General features: G+C 34.4%; 1 protein-coding gene across 1 annotated transcript; it reads left to right on the top strand.

The window, feature by feature from the left end:
• Nucleotides 1–12,320: 12,320 nt before the first annotated feature.
• Nucleotides 12,321–13,280, top strand: LOC123295641 (recombination-promoting nuclease pSLT051-like). Its single transcript, XM_044877063.1, has 2 exons — nt 12,321–12,990; nt 13,057–13,280. The coding sequence occupies exons 1-2, from the start codon at nt 12,321–12,323 to the stop codon at nt 13,278–13,280; spliced, it is 894 nt and encodes a 297-aa protein (XP_044732998.1).
• Nucleotides 13,281–22,632: the final 9,352 nt, after the last annotated feature.

The raw sequence follows: 22,632 nt of genomic DNA, 5'->3' as shown, positions 1-22,632 counted from the left end.
TGGCGCTTTGAAATATCGGGTTTATCTATTAGATGTCCAGACAATACAACATTAAGTAAGCGTATGAAGTCATTAGATCTTAGGTATTTACATGGAAATCAAGATAAAGAATTTAGTTGTATTTCAATGGATAGTACAGGGATACAAGCCTACACAGGGAACGAATGGCTAGAAAATAAGCATGGTAAGCAATATAAGCGTCGCATATGGAAAAAGCTACATATCGTTATAGAAGATCAAGGTATGATACTTGCCGATAGTACCACAGAGCCTACTATAGATGATAGATCACAGATTGGACTACTAACAGCTAATGTCAGAGCCAAGGATTTTCTGGGAGAGCGAGGGTATGACGGTGAATCTACATATCAATTGTTGAGAAAGAAGAAGATAAAACCAGTTATTAGACCCCCAAACTCTTCAGTAAAAGTTCAATCGCTTAGGGATAAAACTGAGAGAGATGAAGCTGTTATATATCAACAAAACAAAGGATACCAAGCATGGAGGGTAAAGAATAATTATGGTAGAAGGAAGCGTGTAGAGAACACGTTCTTTCGATTTAAAACTTCTTTTGGCAGTAAGTTTCTATCAAGACATGATCAAAATATGACAATAGAAATGTCTATTAAATGCCACTTATTAAACAAAATGTTTGAAATTGGTAAACCTATCTCTGTGCCTGTTGGCTAGGCTAGCATTGCGGGGTTAGGGGCAGTATATTCAAAAGCTTATTTATGCAACAAAGCCATGCGAAAGGCATAAGGACGCCAATAACAATAAAACCAATCCCACAAGAGAAAAAGATAATAAACTCCCTCTAATATGTCCTATAGTAGTATATGCAAATGATAAACCCTATAATGCTCCAAAAGCTTTTGGGAGTTATTTGAAGATAGCAAGACTGCTAAGGAAATGATGGGTGATGAGTATTTACTTGTAGATTTACAGAAACAAAGTGATAATGAGATAGAGCAAAAAAAGCATCTTGGTATGATGGAGTATATGCTTAAACACATCAAAGCTCGTGATATCTTAAATCTTTGTCATTGCTAAAGTAAAAGGGACCAGTAAATTGCACGAAAAAGGGACCAGAGAATTTGGTGTAACCTAATAAGGTTATAATGTGCAATATTCACTAGATAATTAATTAAAATAAATATCTAGTGATACAATGATAAGAATAAATATGTACACAACAATTATCACCCTTTATAAGCAAGGCAACAGTCAAAGAAATATTGCCAAACTAACGAGGATAAACCGTAAAACAGTAGGAAAAATAGTAAACCGTTATGTAGAGTCTGGTACGGAATCTCCCGCACCCTATGAACGATCTTCAGCACTGGATTCTTGGCACGAACAAATAATTGAGTTATTAGAAAAGAATCTAAATTACATAAGAATTTTTGAAGAGTTAAAAATTCAAGGTTATACAAAAAGTTATGGTTCACTAACCCGTTATATCAAAAAATATAAGATTCAGAATAACAGTTGCATTCGGTTTCATACTGTAGCAGGAGAGGAAGCACAAGTAGATTTTGGTGACATAGGCTTACAGTATAATGCCCAAGGGCGTAGAGTTAAAGCATATGTGTTTAATATGCGTTTAAGCTATAGTCGCGTTGATTATTATGAAGTAGTGTTTGATCAAAGTTGTAAAACATGGATACAATGTCATATCAATGCATTTAATTATTTTGCTGGCAGTCCAAAAGTAATAAAACTTGATAATCTTAAAGCTGGGGTGGTAGATAGCAATTTCTATGAGCCTGTATATCAGAAGGAATACAAACGTTTAGCTGATCATTATGGAATTTTACTTTTGCCTTGTCGTATATATCAACCTCAAGAAAAAGGCAAAGTAGAATCAGGCATAAAGTATGTCAAAAATAACTTTTTTGCTGGACGTAAATTTCATAGATATGAAGAATTAATAGACGATCTTGCCAACTGGTTAAATAAAGCAAATAACCGAATACAAGGCACTACTAAAAAAATTCCCCAGGAACTATTTGAGCAAGAAGAAAGTAATAATTTAATACCCTTACCATTAGAAACGTTTGATTTGTCATCGTGGCATAATCGAAAAGTAGCAAAAGATTGTCATATCACCATAGATAATAATTATTATTCCGTACCAGCAAAATATATATACAGTGAAGTATTGGTACAATTATCACCAAACCTTGTTCAAAATTTTCTATACAAAATGATTTAATAGCAAGACACGTTAGGAAAGATGGCAAAGGAATATTTACCACTAATTCGTCTCATTATGCAAATTATAAACGTCTATGCGCAAGTTTTATAGAATATAGCGAACATTATCAACAACAAATGCAGCAGATAGGCAATAATTGCAGTTTATTATTAGAGTTATTACAACAAACACGAGTAAATGATTGGCAACGTTGTGCTCGCGGTATTATTTCTTTACGTAAGGTTTACAATGATGAGTTAATAGATAAAGCCCGTCGTAGAGCATTACATTACGGTATAAGTTCTTACTCTAAAATTAAGAACATCTTAAATAGTAATGCAGTAAACTTACCATTGCCAGAGTTTGGAGGTCAGAATGCAGAATTTGCTTAATGACCTACGCAGTTTTAGATTATCAGGTATAGTCAATAGCTTAAATGAAAGGATTATTTATGTAGTTAAGTGGGATAGGGTTGACACCCTCGCCTTTAGGCGAACACTTTAGTATAATCTATCTAATAGGTTACTAGAGGAAGAGATGGAATATAGGAGAGGGTCTCATAGCCTGTATGATTTAAAGTATCATATAGTGTTTTGTACAAAGTACAGGTATAGAGTTTTAACTGGGCAAATAGCAAGTAGAGCAAGGGAAGTAATTCAGGAAATATGTGCAGCTAATTACATAGATATAATTAGTGGCAGCATAAGTCCTGATCATGTTCATATATTAGTATCAGTTCCACCGAGTATCTCAATATCAAAGGTGTTACAATATATTAAAGGAAAGAGTAGTCGTAAATTGCTACAGGAATTTGAACTACTTCGTAAGCGATATTGGGGTCAACATCTTTGGGCTAGAGGGTATTTTGTTGTTACAGTTGGTTATGTGAATTAGGAAGCAGTACAGAAGTATATAGAGCAACAAGAAGAATATCATAAAAAAGATTATTTTAGAATATCAGAGTTTTAGCGTTTACGCTTTTAATCTGCTTTGCAAGCGTAAACCAAACTACCGGCTTTAGACGGTAGTAATTGATGCTCAAAATAATAAACTAGGATTTAAAGAATTTCTCTCACTATTATGTGAAGATGAAAACTCTCACCGTAAGGATAATAATTACCGTCGTCGTAAAAATGCTGCTAAATTACCAGTCACTAAAAATTTAGAAGACTTTGATTTTCAATTCCAACCAAGTGTTGATACCAAAGTAATAAGTGATTTATCTACTTGTGATTATGTCAATACTAAGAGTAATGTCATATTCATAGGTAATTCTGGAACTGGCAAAACTCATCTTGCTATTGGATTAGCATTAAAAGCTTTAACACGAGAATACTCTGTATATTTTACTACGGTCTCGGATATGCTTTATAATTTACATATTGCAAGAGCAGATAATAGCTATCACAAAAAAGTTAAATTACTCTTATCATTTGACTTATTAATTCTTGATGAGTTAGGTTTTAAGCAATTATCCAAACATTCAGTAGATGATTTTTTTAATATTATTGCTAAACGATATGAAAATAAATCAACCATTATCACCACAAACAAGGATTTTGAAAGATGGAATGAAATATTTGCTGATGAGTTCTTAACTCATGCAATTATTGATCGAGTAGTACATCATGCACATATACTAAACATCACAGGTAAAAGTATCGTATTAATAACTATAAATCTGGAGGTAATATGACATAAAAAATTTTAAATAAAGTGGTCCCTTTTTCACGTAATTTAGTGGTTCCTTTTTATTTGACAATGACATCTTTGGCAAAGCTTACTTGAGAAGTTTGAAAGTAGTATTGAAATAGATAAAGAAAATGGCTACATTTACATTAAGTGGTTATTGTGGTATAGTGATGCTAAGGTATCTGAAGAAAAATAAGTAGAGCTAGCTTAGATCATAGCAAAACACTTAAATAAAGCAGATCAAGAGGAACTTATGAGAACTATTGCTGATAAATATATTGATGAAGGTATTGCTCAAGGCATGCAGATTGGTAGAGCCGAAGGCATGCAGATTGGTAGAAATGAGGAAAAATATGAAGTAGCAAAAAATATGCTTGCTGCCGGCTCTGATTCTGACTTTATTTCCAAGGTTACTGGTTTATCTATCACTGAAATCAACAAACTAAGAAATGAATAGTAAAACGCTATGCAAACTGCAAGATCTACATTAGACTTCTTTCGAAACTAAGATTTAAGATCAAAATATGAGCTTAAAATCTGAGTAACATAGATAAAAAGATCTGTCTTTAGGATAAATCTAATAGTTGCTAAATATTGTTTTAGTTCCAAATCATTAGTTTCGAAAGAAGTCTATTGAAGCTTAAAATGCCGCTGCAAACTATTTTACCTCAACTACCACAAAAGCAAGTAGTGGTCATAGATAAGCGTGCATTACAGCAAAAAACGGCTAATACTAAAGAACTCAAGCCTAATGCTTGCAACAATAAAGCCGCTAAAGCACAAATATTAGCACAAGAGCAACAAGAAGCTCTTAAAGCTAAACTTGCAAGATGGAAAGAGGAATGCAAACAAATCTTAAAATTACTGCAAACAAAATACCCTCTATGTTTCGCAGTGAAAGCAAAACCACTTGCCATAGGTACTCATAAAGAAATTATAGATGCAGAAAAAGAGCACTTTTCAAACCAAAAAATTCGCAGATTCTTTAAAAGATATTGCTCTGATAAAAGATACAAAAAACTATTGATCGAAGGGAAACAACGCTTTAACCTAGATGGAACTCCTGCTAGTTTAGTAACTAAAGAAGAAGTGCCACCAAAAACTGATAAATCCTTTAAATCTAAAAAATCTTAAATTTCTGATCTTTACAGATATTCTTTTGGAAAATGAGCTCTGCTCCTTTCCATTTATATTTTATTATAAATAATTATAGGAACTAAAACATGCAATGCCAACACTCATATGATAATACTGTCATCAAAAAACAAAATATAAATACAAAAACAGCAAACAATATTATCTACAATTATAAGAGAAGACGTGAAGAATTATATGAAATAGTAGGACGTCATATAGAAAGGCAAAAGCAGAAAACAACACAGGAGAAAATTCTGTGGGTGTCTAAATGTATTAGTTGACACGGGCTGTTGAAAAAGTCTAAAATAATTTAAATATATTACAAAATATAAACTCTTGGTTTATACTAATATGTATTTATTTAGCAAAATTAAGTTATTACATAGCAGGGATTAGGTATAAAAATACTTTTTCAACAGCCTGGACATTTGATCTTACATTTAATAAAAATAACGTATTAAAAATATAGATAAAAAAAATGGAAGGGCAAATGTCAACTAATACATAGTATAGTGACCCAATTTGTCTAGACTAAAAATATTTGCGTTATAATGTTACTCAATAATTTTCGTAAAATACACCTGTTCCGGAGTGAGATATTCCAGTGATTGGTGCATTCTTTTTCTATTATAAAAATTTATGTAATCAGTTATAGCATTTTTTGCCTCCTTGACAGTATTTAAAACCATTAAATATATTTTTTCTTGTTTTAATGAACGCCAAAATCTTTCTATAAATACATTTTACTGGTTCACTTTCTTGTTCATCAATATACTGCTGTATCATTTCGTCAGTAATATTACCGGAACTTACTGCCATATATCCTCTAGCCCAAAAATGATTACCCCAAAATTGTTTCCTTAAATGAGCAAATTCTTGCAATAATATATGTTCCATGCAAATTTGTCTTAATACATCCCTGACTCTCTCAGCTACTTGCCCTACCAATGCTCTTTTTCTATACTTTGGTATCCATATAATATGTACTTTTAAATCATATACTGGCTATGACTATTCTTTCTATAACTTCTCATTGTCTTTTTATAAATTCGTTGCTAAAGCAACTTCATTCTATCTTCCCTTCGCCTGAAGGCAAGGGATTTTTTATCCCCGTAGGGGGACATTAAGCTATATTCAGCACCTTTGTGAATACCAAAGTCACGTTATATTAATACGAGACTGGCGTTTTTTTGTATTCATCGTATAATTTCTCACCATCTATTATTCTAGCACTAACAAACTCGCTACTGTTTGGATTATACAAAAAATCTATAAAAATAGATGTATTATTCGGTTCAGGTATATCAAATTTTTGTAGTAAAGTGGGATAGGGTTGACACCCTCGCCTTTAGGCGAACACTTTAGTATAATCTATCTAATAGGTTACTAGAGGAAGAGATGGAATATAGGAGATGGTCTCATAGCCTGTATGATTTAAAGTATCATATAGTGTTTTGTACAAAGTACAGGTATAGAGTTTTAACTGGGCAAATAGCAAGTAGAGCAAGGGAAGTAATTCAGGAAATATGTGCAGCTAATTACATAGATATAATTAGTGGCAGCATAAGTCCTGATCATGTTCATATATTTGTATCAGTTCCACCGAGTATCTCAATATCTAAGGTGTTACAATATATTAAAGGAAAGAGTAGTCGTAAATTGCTACAGGAATTTGAACTACTTCGTAAGCGATATTGGGGTCAACATCTTTGGGCTAGAGGGTATTTTGTTGTTACAGTTGGTAATGTGAATTCAGAAGCAGTACAGAAGTATATAGAGAAACAAGAAGAATATCATAAAAAAGATGATTTTAGAATATCAGAGTTTTAGCGTTTACGCTTTTAATCTGCTTTGCAAGCGTAAACCAAACTACCGGCTTTAGACGGTAGTAATTGATAGCTATAACCAAGCTTTCTGATTTGTCTTAAAATAGTTACAGATGAAATATTGCCCCATTGCTTTGCTAAATCCTTTGATGTTTTACTCATATTAGCTTTGAAAAATTCTTTAAAAGATTCTGAATCTTTGATCTTATGACTATGACCTCTCTGATAACCAGTCGCTGCCTCTAAAGTACCTTGCTTATCCTTTAATTTTTTCCATTGATATATAGTATCACGACTTACATTAAATAATTTACTTACCTTACTTATTCGTATCCCTGCTTCTACAGCTTTTATAACTCTTAGTCTTAGTTCTATTGCATATGCTCGTGCCATATCTCTTTATATATTTATTAATAATTGCTTAGTATAACATGATACTTTCATTTTGTCAGTACCTTAATGATTCTTGCTATACCTTGATCTTCTATAACGATATGTAGCTTTTTCCATATGCGACGCTTATATTGCTCACCATGCTTATTTTCTAGCCATTCGTTCCCTGTGTAGGCTTGTATCCCTGTACTATCCATTGAAATACAACTAAATTCTTTATCGTGATTTCCATGTAAATACCTAAGATCTAATGACTTCATACGCTTACTTAATGTTGTATAGTCTGGACATCTAATAGATAAACCCGATATTTCAAAGCGTCAGTTTATAAAGCCTTGAGTTTGGCGTAACTTAAGACCGAATAAGCATCTGATCTTCAAACACTGTAATATAGCGTGATCACTATAGCGTCTAGGTCTTCCTCGTTTCATTTCCTCTCTGTAATCAGCATACCAGCCAATCGCCAAATCACTGGCAATCATAAAATCTATGCGACCCCTATTGCGTAAAAAATTATTATATTCTGACCAATGCGTTATTTTATATTTAGAATACTTGCGTGATTTACTAAAAGGGGCTTTCTTCCGAGATCTCATATAATCAGGATTATTTTTAATTCAGGACATCTTACCAGATTATCACCACTCTTTCTCTACAAATCTTATTTATGCAACAAAGCCGTTCTGCTCAGCATTTAGTAAGCCTAATACACGAACATTTACCTTTTCATAAAATATGTAGGGTTTAATAAGAACTCAAAGGCACAACCTTGATGGGTCACCAGCAACGCTAGTGACTAAAACAGAAATACCATCTATAATAAACAAACCTAAGTTTGTTAAAAAAGCTAAAATAGTACAGACGTTTCAAAAACTGTTAGCAATGAAATAGTACCAAAGTAATGAATGAAAAAGATATTAGTAGCAGTAAGGCAGTAGATTCAAGTGCTACTTGCAATGATGGTTCTTCCGAGCGTCCAAGGCATGATACATTTATTCGCAAAGCTTTTGAAAATCCAATAGTAGCTAAAGAGTTCTTTGAAATGCATCTACCCAAAGAGATTAAGGCTATGTTTTCCTCCCATACTCTTAAAATGGAAAAGGAAAGCTTTGTTGAAGCCGATCTTAAGAACTCTTTATCTGATATTCTATTTTCTGCTAAGTTTAATGATGAGAGTGGTTATTTATGGATTCTTCTGGAGCATCAAAGTACTCCTGATCACTTCATGGCTTTTAGGCTCTTTCAATACATGATGGATATTATAGGAAGACATTTAACTTTAAACCCGAATTGTAAACATTTTCCCTTTGTATAACCACTAGTGTTCTACAATGGAGTAAAACACTATAACGCCCCTAGAAACTTCTGGGACTTATTTAAAAATAAACAGTTAGTGCAAGATATTTAGAATAAAGACCATAAGCTTATTAATGTTCATGATATTCCTGACGCAGAGCTAAAGAAAAAAACTTGGGCAGGGGTTTTGCAGTTTTTTATGAAGCATATACATGAGAGAGATTTACTAAAAAGATGGTATGAAATAGCTGATCTATTGCCTCAAATTGCACAAATGAATATCGGTATTGATTATCTAGAGCTAATTTGAACCTATACATTGATTAAAATAGAAAAAGATGATAAAATAGAACTTGAGAAAATGCTCAAAAGCCGCTTAAGTACTGAACTTGGAGAAAAACTTATGACTAGTCTTGCTCACCACTGGGAACAACAGGGAATAGAAAAAGGTATCCAACAAGGTATGCAGATTGGTAGAAATGAAGGCGTGCAGATTGGTAGAAATGAAGGCGTGCAGATTGGTAGAAATGAGGGAAAACACGAAAGAACGATAGAAGTAGCTAAAAATATGCTGACTAATAATTACTCTATCCCTGAAGTATCGCGTATTACAGGGCTTTCTATCTCAGAGATTAACAAACTTCTAAAATCTCAATCCTAACTTGTAAAACTCTACACTTGATCTGACAGACAGTGATTGATTAAGCAGCAAAAGAGCTGTCAGATCAAGTGTAGAGTTTTACAATTTAATTCTTCTCTTCTTTTTTTGTAACAAATCCTACAGTCTTCTTCCGTTAATGGTACTGCTTGCGTTTGCATCACAGTAGCATCTTGATTACTATAATTTCTATTTAAGTGTTTCTGGAAGTTCTGATACTGTGATTTCATTTTTTGAGAATTTAGGAAGTTAGTATATTTTTAATAAAATATACTAACTATCGTTTTTGGTCAAAAGCTATTGTAATCTAAATAGTACCAAAAAGGATGTCCTAAATAATATAACTATCCAAAAGTGCATTAATCTAATTTTTGGACATTAGAATTAGATATGTCCTAAAACGTTCGTTTTTAGACAGCTACAGAATTTTTTTTCTGTGTTGCTCTTTGCTTTTGCCTTTCTATATGACGTCCTACTATTGCATTTAATTCTTCACGTCTTCTCTTATAATTGTAGGTAATATTGTTCTCTGTTTTTGTATCTATATTTTGTTTTTTAATGACAGTGCTATCATATGAGCGTTGGCATTGCATATTTTAGTTCCTATAATTATTTATAATAAAATATAAATGGAAAGGAGCAGAGCTCCTTTTCCACAAGAATATCTGTAAAGATAAGATTATTATGACTTTTTATGTTTAAAGAATTTGTCAGTTTTTGGTGGTACTTCTTCTTTAGTTACTAAAGAAACCTTCGTCCCATCTAGGTTAAAGCCTTGTTTCCCTTCGATCAATAGTTTTTTGTATCTTTTATCAGAGCAATATCTTTTAAAAAATCTGCGAATTTGTTGGTTTGAGAAATTATCTTTTTCTGCATCTATAATTTCCTTGTGAATGCCTATGGCAAGTAGTTTTGCCGGGATAGAGAAGCATAGAGGGTATTTTGTTTGTAGTAGTTTTAAAACTTGTTTGTATTCTTTTTTCCATCGTGCAAGTTTAGCTTTTAAAGCTTCTTGTTGCTCTTGTGCTAATATTTGTGCTTTTGCGGCTTTATTGTTGCAAGCATTTTTAGTAGGTTTAGTATTAGCCGTTTTTTGCTGTAATGCACGCTTATCTATGACCACTACTTTGAGGTAAAATAGTTTGCAGCGGCATTTTAAGCTTCAATGTAGATCTTGCAGTTTGCAAAGCGTTTTACTACTCATTTCTTAGTTTGTTGATTTCAGTGATAGATAAACCAGTAACCTTGGAAATAAAATCAGGATCAGAGTCAGCTGCAAGCATATTTTTTGTCACTTCTATTGATTTATTATATTCACCTTCAGCTTTTCCAATCTGCATACCTCTAGCTTCGCCTCTAGCTTCAGCGGATTCAATCATGAAATCTTCGACAGATTTGTTATCCATGATGCGTTTAATTTCCTGCTCATAAGCAAGGAGTTCTGCTTCATTCCAGTTAAACTGATTTAATGCTTCATAAGCACGCCCTACTACAAGATCGCTACCTATTATTTTCTGCAGGTCAGCTTAACTTGTGTTAGCAGCATATTTAAAAAAATAGCACCAGTTTTCGGTAATAGTTTTTAAGTCTTCAATTTTATCTATATTAAATTTAGGTAGTTCAATAAAGCTAAAAGAGAAATCCTTTAAGTCATGTTCTAAAGTAACTTTATCAAGGATGAAATGATGAGAGAGATAATCAGCTTTATCAGGGAAGATAATATAATCACTAATAGCAATAAAGATGACTTCCTTAAGGTTAGCATAGAGCCCGTCTTGTTTTTGTCCTTGGGATAGTTGTCGTGAATAAGCTTTGGCGGCATAATATTGAGCTCTTTTCTCAACAAAGCCTTTAGAAGGGGAGACTTGCATTTCTACAATGACTTGTGTGCCATTTTGAGCTTTACATAGAACATCAACAAGAGATTGTTTTTTATAAGCAATATCAGGGTCTTGGACAGGACTTAGGAAAGTAACATCCTTTATTTGTTCATCATCTTTAAATTCCATGATATCATTAATAAAGTGAATAAGAATGTCTTTGTGCTTTTCAGAACCAAAGATTTTCTTGAAGGCGACATCATTTTTAGGACCGAGGAACTTTGAAACTGCCATGATTAACTACCAATATTTATATGTGCATTATATTATAGCACAAAATAGAAGATAAGTAAGTTATCAATTACTACCGTCTAAAGCCGGTAGTTTGGTTTACGCTTGCAAAGCAGATTAAAAGCGTAAACGCTAAAACTCTGATATTCTAAAATCATCTTTTTTATGATATTCTTCTTGTTGCTCTATATACTTCTGTACTGCTTCTGAATTCACATTACCAACTGTAACAACAAAATACCCTCTAGCCCAAAGATGTTGACCCCAATATCGCTTACGAAGTAGTTCAAATTCCTGTAGCAATTTACGACTACTCTTTCCTTTAATATATTGTAACACCTTAGATATTGAGATACTCGGTGGAACTGATACTAATATATGAACATGATCAGGACTTATGCTGCCACTAATTATATCTATGTAATTAGCTGCACATATTTCCTGAATTACTTCCCTTGCTCTACTTGCTATTTGCCCAGTTAAAACTCTATACCTGTACTTTGTACAAAACACTATATGATACTTTAAATCATACAGGCTATGAGACCCTCTCCTATATTCCATCTCTTCCTCTAGTAACCTATTAAATAGATTATACTAAAGTGTTCGCCTAAAGGCGAGGGTGTTAACCCTATCCCACTTAACTACATAAATGGAAGAGCAGAGGTCAATCTTTTATATCTAAACATATTTAACTTAATTTATTATTGATATGCAGCGTGATAAAATTAAAAGCAGTAAGACTCTTAGCAAAGAAGAATTTAAAAAGTTCTCAGACCAAAACCCTAGAAAAACATATAAAGAATTAGTCAAAATATGCCCTACACAAATCGCAGAAAGTGGTATATCTAAAGCACTCAAAAGATGGAATATAAATTATCAATCGTTTTACTATGAAAAACAACGGCAATTTAAGCAGTGATTATTATGATCACTCTGATTAATTGCTGCCATTAAAATTTTGATGATACTGAAAAAACTGTTAGCAATGAAATAGAACCAACACAATGAATGAAAAAGATATTAGTAGCAAAGAAGAAGATTTAAGTGCTAATAGTGATACTTCCGAGCGTCCAAGGCATGATGCTCTTATTCGTAAGGCTCTAGAGAACCCTATTGTTGCCCAAGAGTTCTTTGAGATGCATCTGCCAAAAGAGATTAAAGCTATGTTCTCTTCGCATACTCTAAAGATGGAAAAGGAAAGCTTTGTTGAAGCAGATTTAAAACACTCTATATCTGATATTCTATTCTCAGCTAAGTTTAAAGATGATACTGGATATTTATGGATACTTCTAGAGCATCAAAGTACTTCGGACCACTTCATGGCTTTTAGGCTCTTTAAGTATATGACGGATATTGCAGCAAGGCATTTAACTCTTAATCCTAAATCTAAACATTTGCCTTTTGTATATCCTCTTGTGTTCTACAATGGCAAAAAGAAATATAATGCTCTGAAGAATATTTGGGATCTATGCCAGCATAAAGAACTAATGCAAGATATTTGGACTAAAGATCATCCGGTGATTAACGTACATGATATTCCTGATGAGGAATTAAAGAAGAAAGCTTGGGCGGGAATACTACAATTCTTCATGAAGCATATTCACGAAAGAGACCTACTTAAAAGATGGCATGAGGTATCTGATCTATTACCTGAATTTGCCAAACTGAATATCGGTATTGATTACCTAGAGCTGATATTAACCTATACATTGATTAAAATTGAAAAATCTGATAAAATAGAATTAGAAAAAATATTAAAGTCGCGTCTTAATACCGAACAAGGAAAAAATCTTATGACTAGCTTAGCTCATCATTGGGAACAACAAGGTGTAGAAAAAGGCATGCAGATTGGAGAAGCTAAAGGCATGCAGATTGGAAGAAATGAGGAGAAATATGAGGTAGCTAAGAATATGATTGCTGCTGGCGCTGATACTGACTTTATCGCTAAAGTCACTGGGCTTTGAATTGTTGAAATAAATAAACTAAAAAATAGCTAATTAAAATATTATGCAAACAGCAAAATCTACATTAAAGCTTAAAGTACCAGTCAGTATTATTACGCCAATCCTTAAAAAACAAGTGGTAGTCTTCGATAAGCAAGTAATAAAGCCTGCTAATGCTCAGGTTAACTCTGGAGCTAAATCAGTTAAACCTAATGTAAGTCGCAATAAAGCTCAAGACGCTAAATTGGCTAAAGAACAAATTAAAGCAGAAAAAGTCAAGGCTTTAGCTCTAGAGCAACAAGAAGCCCTTAAAGCTAAACTGGCAAGATGGAAAGATGAATCTAAACAAATCTTAAAATTACTGCAAACAAAATATCCTCTGTGTTTTTCTATTCCTGCAAAACCTCTTGCTATAGGTATTAGTAAAGAAGTTATAGAACTCGAGAACGATAATTTCTCAAAACAACAAATTCGTAGATTCTTTAGAAGATATTGCTCTGATTATAGATATAAAAAACTACTTGTTGAAGGTGCTCAGCGTTTTATTTTAGATGGTGTTGGGGCGTTGATCGCTGGTTCACAAAAAATAAAATATTTCCCAACACTTAGCGATTTTAAGAACGTTTTAGAAATTTGGACTGTATGAAAAAGAATATGTACTCACCAGTTTTTTATGCAGGTTGACGGCAGAAGAATAAAAGTTGTTATTTAAAGGTTTGATCGGATAAAACTCAGGAAAAAAGGAATTTAGGAGGATTTATCAAACCTTTGCGGTGAATTTGTTCACGCTCTTTTTGATGATAGTTTATTGGCTTTGATTGATACACCTTTTTTATAATAAAAATTGCAATATGCGTTAAATCACCTCAATGGCGCGAAAAGTATAAAATGCTTAGTTCAATGCACTAAATCACATGTCGTTCACTTGTATTTTCTCGATATGAATTCAAAATTAAACTTGATTATCAAGATAAAATTCGATTAAGAAATTAAGCTTTAACACATTGTTAAATTAAATTAAATGCTGAACACCACGCGTTTCACCATTGAAAAAATTGAAACTTTTTGAAAAAAAGAACAGAATCACTGACTCGACTTTTAAATTAAATTTTTAGATTGATTAATCAAATCAACCGAAAGAAATGATCTATTCAGATCGAAAAACGAATTAATTATGATATGAAAAAGTAAAAAGTTATAAACTCATTGGGTCGGCTCCGAAACCGACCCGTTTGAAAATACGTAAACAACTTATACAGCACACAGAATACTGTAATAGGAACGCTGTTATTGGCGGATGTTTTGACAACGTCAGTTGGTGCCAACTTAGTATTAATTGAAATCACTAAAGAAAAAAAAATAAAAACAGTAACTTGTGAAATGTCCCTAACATAAGTCGCCCCCCCAAATTCGATAGAATTTGAGCCTACCTAAACAAAAAGGGAAAAATTCAGTTACATGGGACCGAAACAAATTGAAAGTGTCGACAATGTACATGAAAGAAAAGAAAACAAAGAATATTTGAAATCTAACGGATAAAATATTTGAATTTCGAGAAAAAAAATAAATAAATAGGGGAGCGAAGGATGAAATGGGATTACTCGATCGACCCACGCAATGGAAGCAGTCTGGCGACCGCCCGAGTAACTACTTGCTGATCCGCAAGTTTTAAATCGGCAACACGAGGTATACCGTCTGCAGACATGTGAAGTCTGATTATACGGCCAATAGGCCAAGAAAGTGGGGGAGTTTGATCCCCTTTTACTAATACGACATCCCCAACCTCAGGGGTGGCGGCAGGCGATTTCCATTTGTTTCTTTGAATTAAAGTATTTAAATACTCTTTCGACCAACGTTTCCAAAAACTTTGAACCAAGCGTCGCAGGTTCAGCCAACGGTCACGAACGGGCTGTTCACAAGGTGGGTAACGTTCGGGCAACGAGGTCAAGGGGGTGCCGGTAAGAAAGTGTCCAGGGGTTAAATAAGACGATGCCTCAGAAGGATCAGCAGGCAGATCGCACAGTGGGCGACTGTTCAACACCGCTTCAATGCGGGCGAATATCGTGAAATAATCTTCAACGGAATAGGAAGATTCCTTGAACATACGTTTGAGGAGCGATTTGGCGGATTTGACGCCAGCTTCCCACAAACCCCCGAACCAAGGTGCATATGCACAGTTGAAATGCCATTGTACATTTTTAAGAGACAAATAATCGGAGATGTTCTCGCGATTTTCTTTTAAGAAAATAGAAATTTCATTTAAAAGGCGTGAGGCGCCAAGAAAATTCCGACCTTGATCGGAATATATGTCGGATGGAAGACTCCGACGAGCTACAAATCGATCCAGTGCTGCTAGAAAGCATTGAGTAGTGAGTTCTGAAGCGAACTCAAGATGGACACATTTTGTGGAAAAACACACAAAAATGCAGAGATAACCTTTTGTTGAACGAGGTTTACGTGGGTTGCCGGATTTAACAACGAAAGGACCGGCGAAATCGACTCCGGTATGAGAAAATGGTTTCGAGGGGGTGACTCGAGATTCGGGTAAAGCGGCCATTTGAGGCGGGAAGGGCACAGCACGGAATCTGTAGCATGTGGGACAGTTACGGATCACTTTCCGAACAAGACCACGAAGCCCGGGAATCCAATAAAGAGCTTGAACAGAGCTTGGACTGCTCTGGGCCCAGAATGAAGAGAACACAAATGAGCATGAACGCATATTAATTGTGAGATGTGCGCCACTTTGGGCAACAAAATGGGGTGCTTGGAAGCTGAAGAGAGTGGGGAGTGGTCGAGACGACCACCCACTCTAATTATGGAAGAAGAATCTAAAAACGGACTGAGCGAGCTGAGACTGCCTTTAAGAGCTTTATGAGCGGATAACAAATGAATTTCGGAGGAATAATAATGTTTTTGAGTTATATGAATGATTTTGATTTTCGCAAAATCTAATTCAGTGACGGACAACGGACCAGAAATGGGTTCTAGATGCTGTAGGCGTGCTTTACACTGTTTGATGAAACGAAGCATCCATGCGACTACTCGGATCAAACGCGTCCATGACGAAAAGCGAGAAAATAATTCTAACATTTGATCCGGAGTAATTAAATTGGCTGCGAGAGCCAAGGGTTTAATTTCAGGCAGCTCAGCAATATTGGAAATTGTATCCGTAAAAGGAGGAGGCCACTGACTGAGAGGCTCCGAAATTAGCGATGGTCCGTGAAACCACAAGTTATGTTGAGTTGATTTGCAAAACTGATCAGGGGTCAGTCCGCGAGATGCGATATCAGCAGGGTTGACAGAAGTGTGAATGTAAGACCAGCACATTTGTTGAGTGGTTTGTTGAATGGCTACAACACGATTGGCAACGTAAACTTTGAGTAAATGTGGAGGAGTGTTGAGCCAATATAAAACGATGTGAGCATCGGTGAATAAACGTGGGGGAATTTTGAACAAATTCGGCATAGTTTGACGGACAGACGAGACGAGTTTGCTAAGCAGAAGTGCTCCGCAGAGTTCCAGGCGCGGTATGCTCAGGGTTTTCAATGGAGCTACCTTAGTTTTAGCAGCAAATAAATTGGATGTTATTGCATATCCATCATCACAACAGAGATAAAGCACAGCTGCGTATCCAAGCTGACTAGCGTCAGAGAAACCGGCCAACCATACCGACCTACTTTCTGAAGGAGCAATAAAACGGGGAATGCGAATTTGAGCTACTAGATACATGTTCTGTTGATGGAGGTCCCAAATTTGACGAATATGTGGAGGTACAGGGTCGTCCCACCCTGAGTGATCTAACCATAACTTTTGCAGAATACACTTCAAGCTAAAGGTAATAGGTGCTAAAAAACCCAAAGGATCATACACTCCTGCCACATGTGAAAGCAAAGTGCGTTTTGTCAAAACGTTTTCGAATGATTTAAATTGAAATAGAAAACTATCTGTGTTTGGGTCCCACAGCAGCCCAAGTATTTTGAACACAGTCTCCGTTTCGAACACAAATGGCGTCTCGATGTGATCTACAGGGAGATCAGCTAATATGGAAGGATCGTTGCTAGTCCATTTTCGCAACTCAAAACCTCCCCTACTCATTAAAGTTTGTAATTGTGTCATTAAAGTTTTGGCTTGTTCAGGAGACGAAGCACCAGTAATAATATCATCAACGTAAGTGTTGTGCAGAAGGGCTTGAGAAGCCAAAGGATAATGATTGCCTTCGTCGATAACTAATTGTTTTAGGCACCTTTGTGCAAGAAAAGCGGAAGGAACTAAGCCGTATGTTACGGTATTTAGTTCAAATTCAACGACGTCGGATTCAGTGGATGGTCGGTAAAATATATGCTGATAAATGCGATCTTCTGGACGTACCAAAATTTGTCGATACATTTGACGTATATCAGAACACAAGGCTATTGCGTTAAAACGGAATGAATAAAGGATATCCGAGATATCGTTTTGTAATTTAGGACCGGCCAACAATAATGAATTTAAAGAAATTTTGTTATAACCTGGGTCCGATGCGTTAAAAACAACACGTAATTTGGTGGATGTACTAGTGTCCTTAGTGACACAATGATGGGGAATTATATAACCTGATGAGTTAGTTGCCTTTGACATGTGACATAATGAAATGTATTCAACCATGAATTCGGTATACGCCTTATATTTTTCTGGAAATTTAGACAATCTTTTTTCCAAATTAATAAAGGAAGCGAGTGAACGCTCCTTGTTGAAAAGGGCAGGGAGGCTGCCCGGACGAAACGGAAGAGCGACAATGTATCGACCCGTTGAGTCACGCGAATGCGTGTCTTTAAAATGGCGTTCCGCCAAAATATCTGAAGGATTTGAGGGGATGGAAACCGAAACTTCTTCAGTTTCCCAAAAATTTTGTAAGTGATCACTTATTTGAGCAGTGCTCAGGAGTGAAATGGGTTGAGTAGTGGGGTTGCCCTCAACAGGACCGATAATCAACCATCCAAAAATACTGTTTATGGCGGAAGGGAATCCCTGAATATTTTGAGAATCCGTACATGACAATATAGAGGGGAACAAATCTGCCCCTATTAAGAAATCCACGGGGGATGATTTATAAAATTGGCTATCTGCCAATTTGAGTGACGTGAAGCGACTGATGACTTCTTGAGATAATTCAATTGAAGGTAAATTTAACGAAATAGTAGACATGACATAAGCAGTTGTAGAGACTTTTATGTCAGAATATTTTGACTTTAAAATACACGAAACCGTACCATGACAAGAGGTTTCGGTGGCGCCAATACCAGAAATTTGAGTTGAAGTGGGTTTAATAGGTAAACCAAGAGCACGACAACATGATAATGAAATAATTGACACTTGGGAGCCAGGGTCCACAAGTGCCCGAACAGAAAAATAATTACCACTGGGGGTATTAATTAAAATTTGAGCTGTGCCCAGTAAGACCCCTTGTGGGTTTTGGGCATATGAAGTACATGACAGCGCCGGGATGTCGTTGCCGGTGCTGTGAGGGGGTTGAGTGATTGAGTTTGAGGGAGACGCATTCAAGTCCGAAACGGTGGCTTTGGTTGCCGACGTGACCGATGATTGAAACCCAGGATGAAGGGTAGTGTGATGTTGATTAGAATCACACTTGCGACATACATTTTTAGAAGCACATTGGCTTCGAAGATGAGAACCTAAACAATTGAAGCAACGAGTAAGTGATTTTAAATATTGATATTTATTCGATAATTCCATTTTTAAAAATGAAGGACAAGCTGCGAGATTATGAGGGCCTCTGCAGCGAATACATTTTGAAATCTGAGAGTTTTGTTTAAATGAAGAAATTTTATTCGTGTTGTGAGCGGTGTTTACTAAAAATGATTTGGGTTTATTTGTTTTTGGAAACGCTGAGCTACTGGTGCGAGTAGTGGGTAATTGCAACTCTAATGAGCGAAGCTGATTAGTAACAAATGTGATTAAATCCGTGTATGACGGAATCTCCTTGTCTGAATGACGTAATTCAAATTCACGGCGCATATTAGTGTCCAGATTATTTAGTGTTAGGTTGAAAAAAATGAAATCAATTAAATCTGGTAAATCCATAGAACGAATAGATTTTACTGCAGTTTCATGAGTGGTGAGAAATGAATTTAAATTATTTAAATTAGACAAATGGGTTGTCTTGAACTCTAAAATTTTTTGTAAATAAAAACTGGCTATGCGCCTTTTATTGTTGTAGCGAAAACGTAATGCTTCGTATGCTAATGGATAGTTTTCGCTAGTTAAGGCAAACCCAGAAATCACTGCTGCCGCGTCCCCTTTCAACGAGGTTTTAAGGTAACGAAATTTGCAAATATTGTCCATATGTTTTGAATGGACAAGGCTGTCAAATATAGAAATAAATTCCAACCAGGAATCTATATCGCCATTGAATTGGGGTAAATTAATACGAGCTAAATTGTTATCTTGTTGAAGAGGTTTGACTGAATCAACCGATGTTGAATCAGAAACTTTGTTTGGCATTAACGCCTTCATTTTGTGGTAATGCAGCTTGATTGAAAATGTCAACTGATCGTAAGCTATTTGAGCTGAAACTGTTTCGATTCGCTTACGTTTTTCTACGGCAGAATTAAATTTCAAAATATCACTTTGAATTATTTTATGATTTTCAATGAAGGATGGCAATTCTTTAAATAATAATTCACACTGTAAAAAATCGGCTTGTGCAAGACCCCTTACAGTGTCATAAATTACGTTTACTTGCGCAAAGGCATTTTCACGATGAAGGACTAAGTTTTCCTTCACTGCTTCCATGTTTTCTCCATATTGGAGTAAGCTGTCAATAACTTGTGCCATACTTGAATGAAAATGCAAATAAAATTGAAAAAAGGAATAATATTAATTGATGAAGGACTGATAAAACAATCAAATGACTTTAAATAATTAAAATATTATTGATAAGCGATACGTTGATGATTTCAATCGAGTTACAGAACCACTGAAATTAAATTTGTTTGAAATCAAAAGAAAATTTTTAATAAATTAGAGTAAATCCGCAGAGTTACTCGGGCAGTTAATATTATATATGAAAATCAATGAATGAATAATGAATTTATTTGATACCCAAGAATAAACAATTTAAACTTTTTAGAATGCAAGTGAATTGAAATAAAAGTATGAAATTAATTAATTTAAAAAAAAATGCAATCAAAGTCAATAACCAGAAATTGAAACTAATTAAATCAATTGAGTATTAAATAATATTGAATTAATACGAAATTTTAATCAAATGCGATTTAATTAAAAGAATTTTAAATTTTTTCAGAAAAATTGAAATTAACAATTAAAGTCAAAAAAAGTAAATTGTTTACATTTATTTTGAAATGTCATTTAATAAATTTTGACAATTGAAAAATATTGTAAATATTATGATTTGTGATTTGAACAAAAAAATAGTCAATAGTGACATCTATTTTATGAAAAGAGTAGTTTTATTATTTGTCAAATATGAAATATCAAAATGGCGTCGACTGGCCTGGTGAAAAAACTAGGGTTGTTATTGTCAAGCTATTACGCAACCGCTTGTCAAAAACAAAAAACACGAAAAAACACGTGATTATTTGAAATGAATGAAAAAAACGTATATTTGGCTTGAAGTGACCAAAAAATGTTGGGGCGTTGATCGCTGGTTCACAAAAAATAAAATATTTCCCAACACTTAGCGATTTTAAGAACGTTTTAGAAATTTGGACTGTATGAAAAAGAATATGTACTCACCAGTTTTTTATGCAGGTTGACGGCAGAAGAATAAAAGTTGTTATTTAAAGGTTTGATCGGATAAAACTCAGGAAAAAAGGAATTTAGGAGGATTTATCAAACCTTTGCGGTGAATTTGTTCACGCTCTTTTTGATGATAGTTTATTGGCTTTGATTGATACACCTTTTTTATAATAAAAATTGCAATATGCGTTAAATCACCTCAAAGGCGCGAAAAGTATAAAATGCTTAGTTCAATGCACTAAATCACATGTCGTTCACTTGTATTTTCTCGATATGAATTCAAAATTAAACTTGATTATCAAGATAAAATTCGATTAAGAAATTAAGCTTTAACACATTGTTAAATTAAATTAAATGCTGAACACCACGCGTTTCACCATTGAAAAAATTGAAACTTTTTGAAAAAAAGAACAGAATCACTGACTCGACTTTTAAATTAAATTTTTAGATTGATTAATCAAATCAACCGAAAGAAATGATCTATTCAGATCGAAAAACGAATTAATTATGATATGAAAAAGTAAAAAGTTATAAACTCAATGGGTCGGCTCCGAAACCGACCCGTTTGAAAATACGTAAACAACTTATACAGCACACAGAATACTGTAATAGGAACGCTGTTATTGGCGGATGTTTTGACAACGTCAGTTGGTGCCAACTTAGTATTAATTAAAATCACTAAAGAAAAAAAAATAAAAACAGTAACTTGTGAAATGTCCCTAACAGATGGTATAGCTGAATCCATAAAGATATTGACACTGAATTTTTGGAATGCCTTATTATAAGAGCTATTAAACATTACTACCATGTAAAGACCTTAGTGAAATAAGCTATACGCCAGCAACGCTCGTTACTAAAGAAGAAGTGCCGCTAAAAACTAATAAATTCTCTAACCTTAAAAAATCTTAAATTTCTGTTCTTGACAGATATTCTTTTTAAACAAAAAGTAAAACTCCTTTTATCATCATTTTTTTGAAAAAATTATTCGGAATAACTTATGCAAACAAAACGCTCATACAATAATTCTGTCTTCATCGATGAAAATACAGATCCAAAAATAGACGGCATAGTTTCATACAATTATAAAAAACGACGTGATGAATTAAACAAGATAGTTAAAAATCACATAGCAACACAACAGAAAAAATTAATACAAAAAACAAAGCTCTCACGAGATAAGTTAATATTTTATTAAGATATTAACTTATCTCGTTATCCTCACCTATCAAATTTGCCATATCATCATCACTGAAATATGCTTCATCTAAAGCACTATAATTGTTATGAAACCACTGATTTTGCACTAAATCTATATCTTTTGATGGCGTGTTATCTTTATATGCACCTATATCCTTATAGTTATTAATGCTACATGTGAGATAAGTAGCAAATAATCTGACAGTCGTGGTGTTGCGGCGTGAGCGTAAGATTATGGGGCATTCTTATGAAGGCGAGTGTGGTAGATGTCGCTACGAGCCGTAGGCGAGTTGCGACAACCACACGAGTCTTCATAAGAATGTCTCATAAACCTTAGAGCGAATGCCGTAATCACGACTGTCATATTTGCTACTTATTCCGCAAGTAGCATTCAATACTTTTTACAACAATCGCTCGG

The sequence above is a fragment of the Chrysoperla carnea genome, chromosome 1 (genome assembly GCF_905475395.1).
Source record: "Chrysoperla carnea chromosome 1, inChrCarn1.1, whole genome shotgun sequence".
NCBI lineage: Eukaryota > Metazoa > Arthropoda > Insecta > Neuroptera > Chrysopidae > Chrysoperla > Chrysoperla carnea.
The sequence above is the reverse complement of the archived record's forward strand: the minus strand, read 5'-3'. Positions and strand labels throughout refer to the sequence as shown.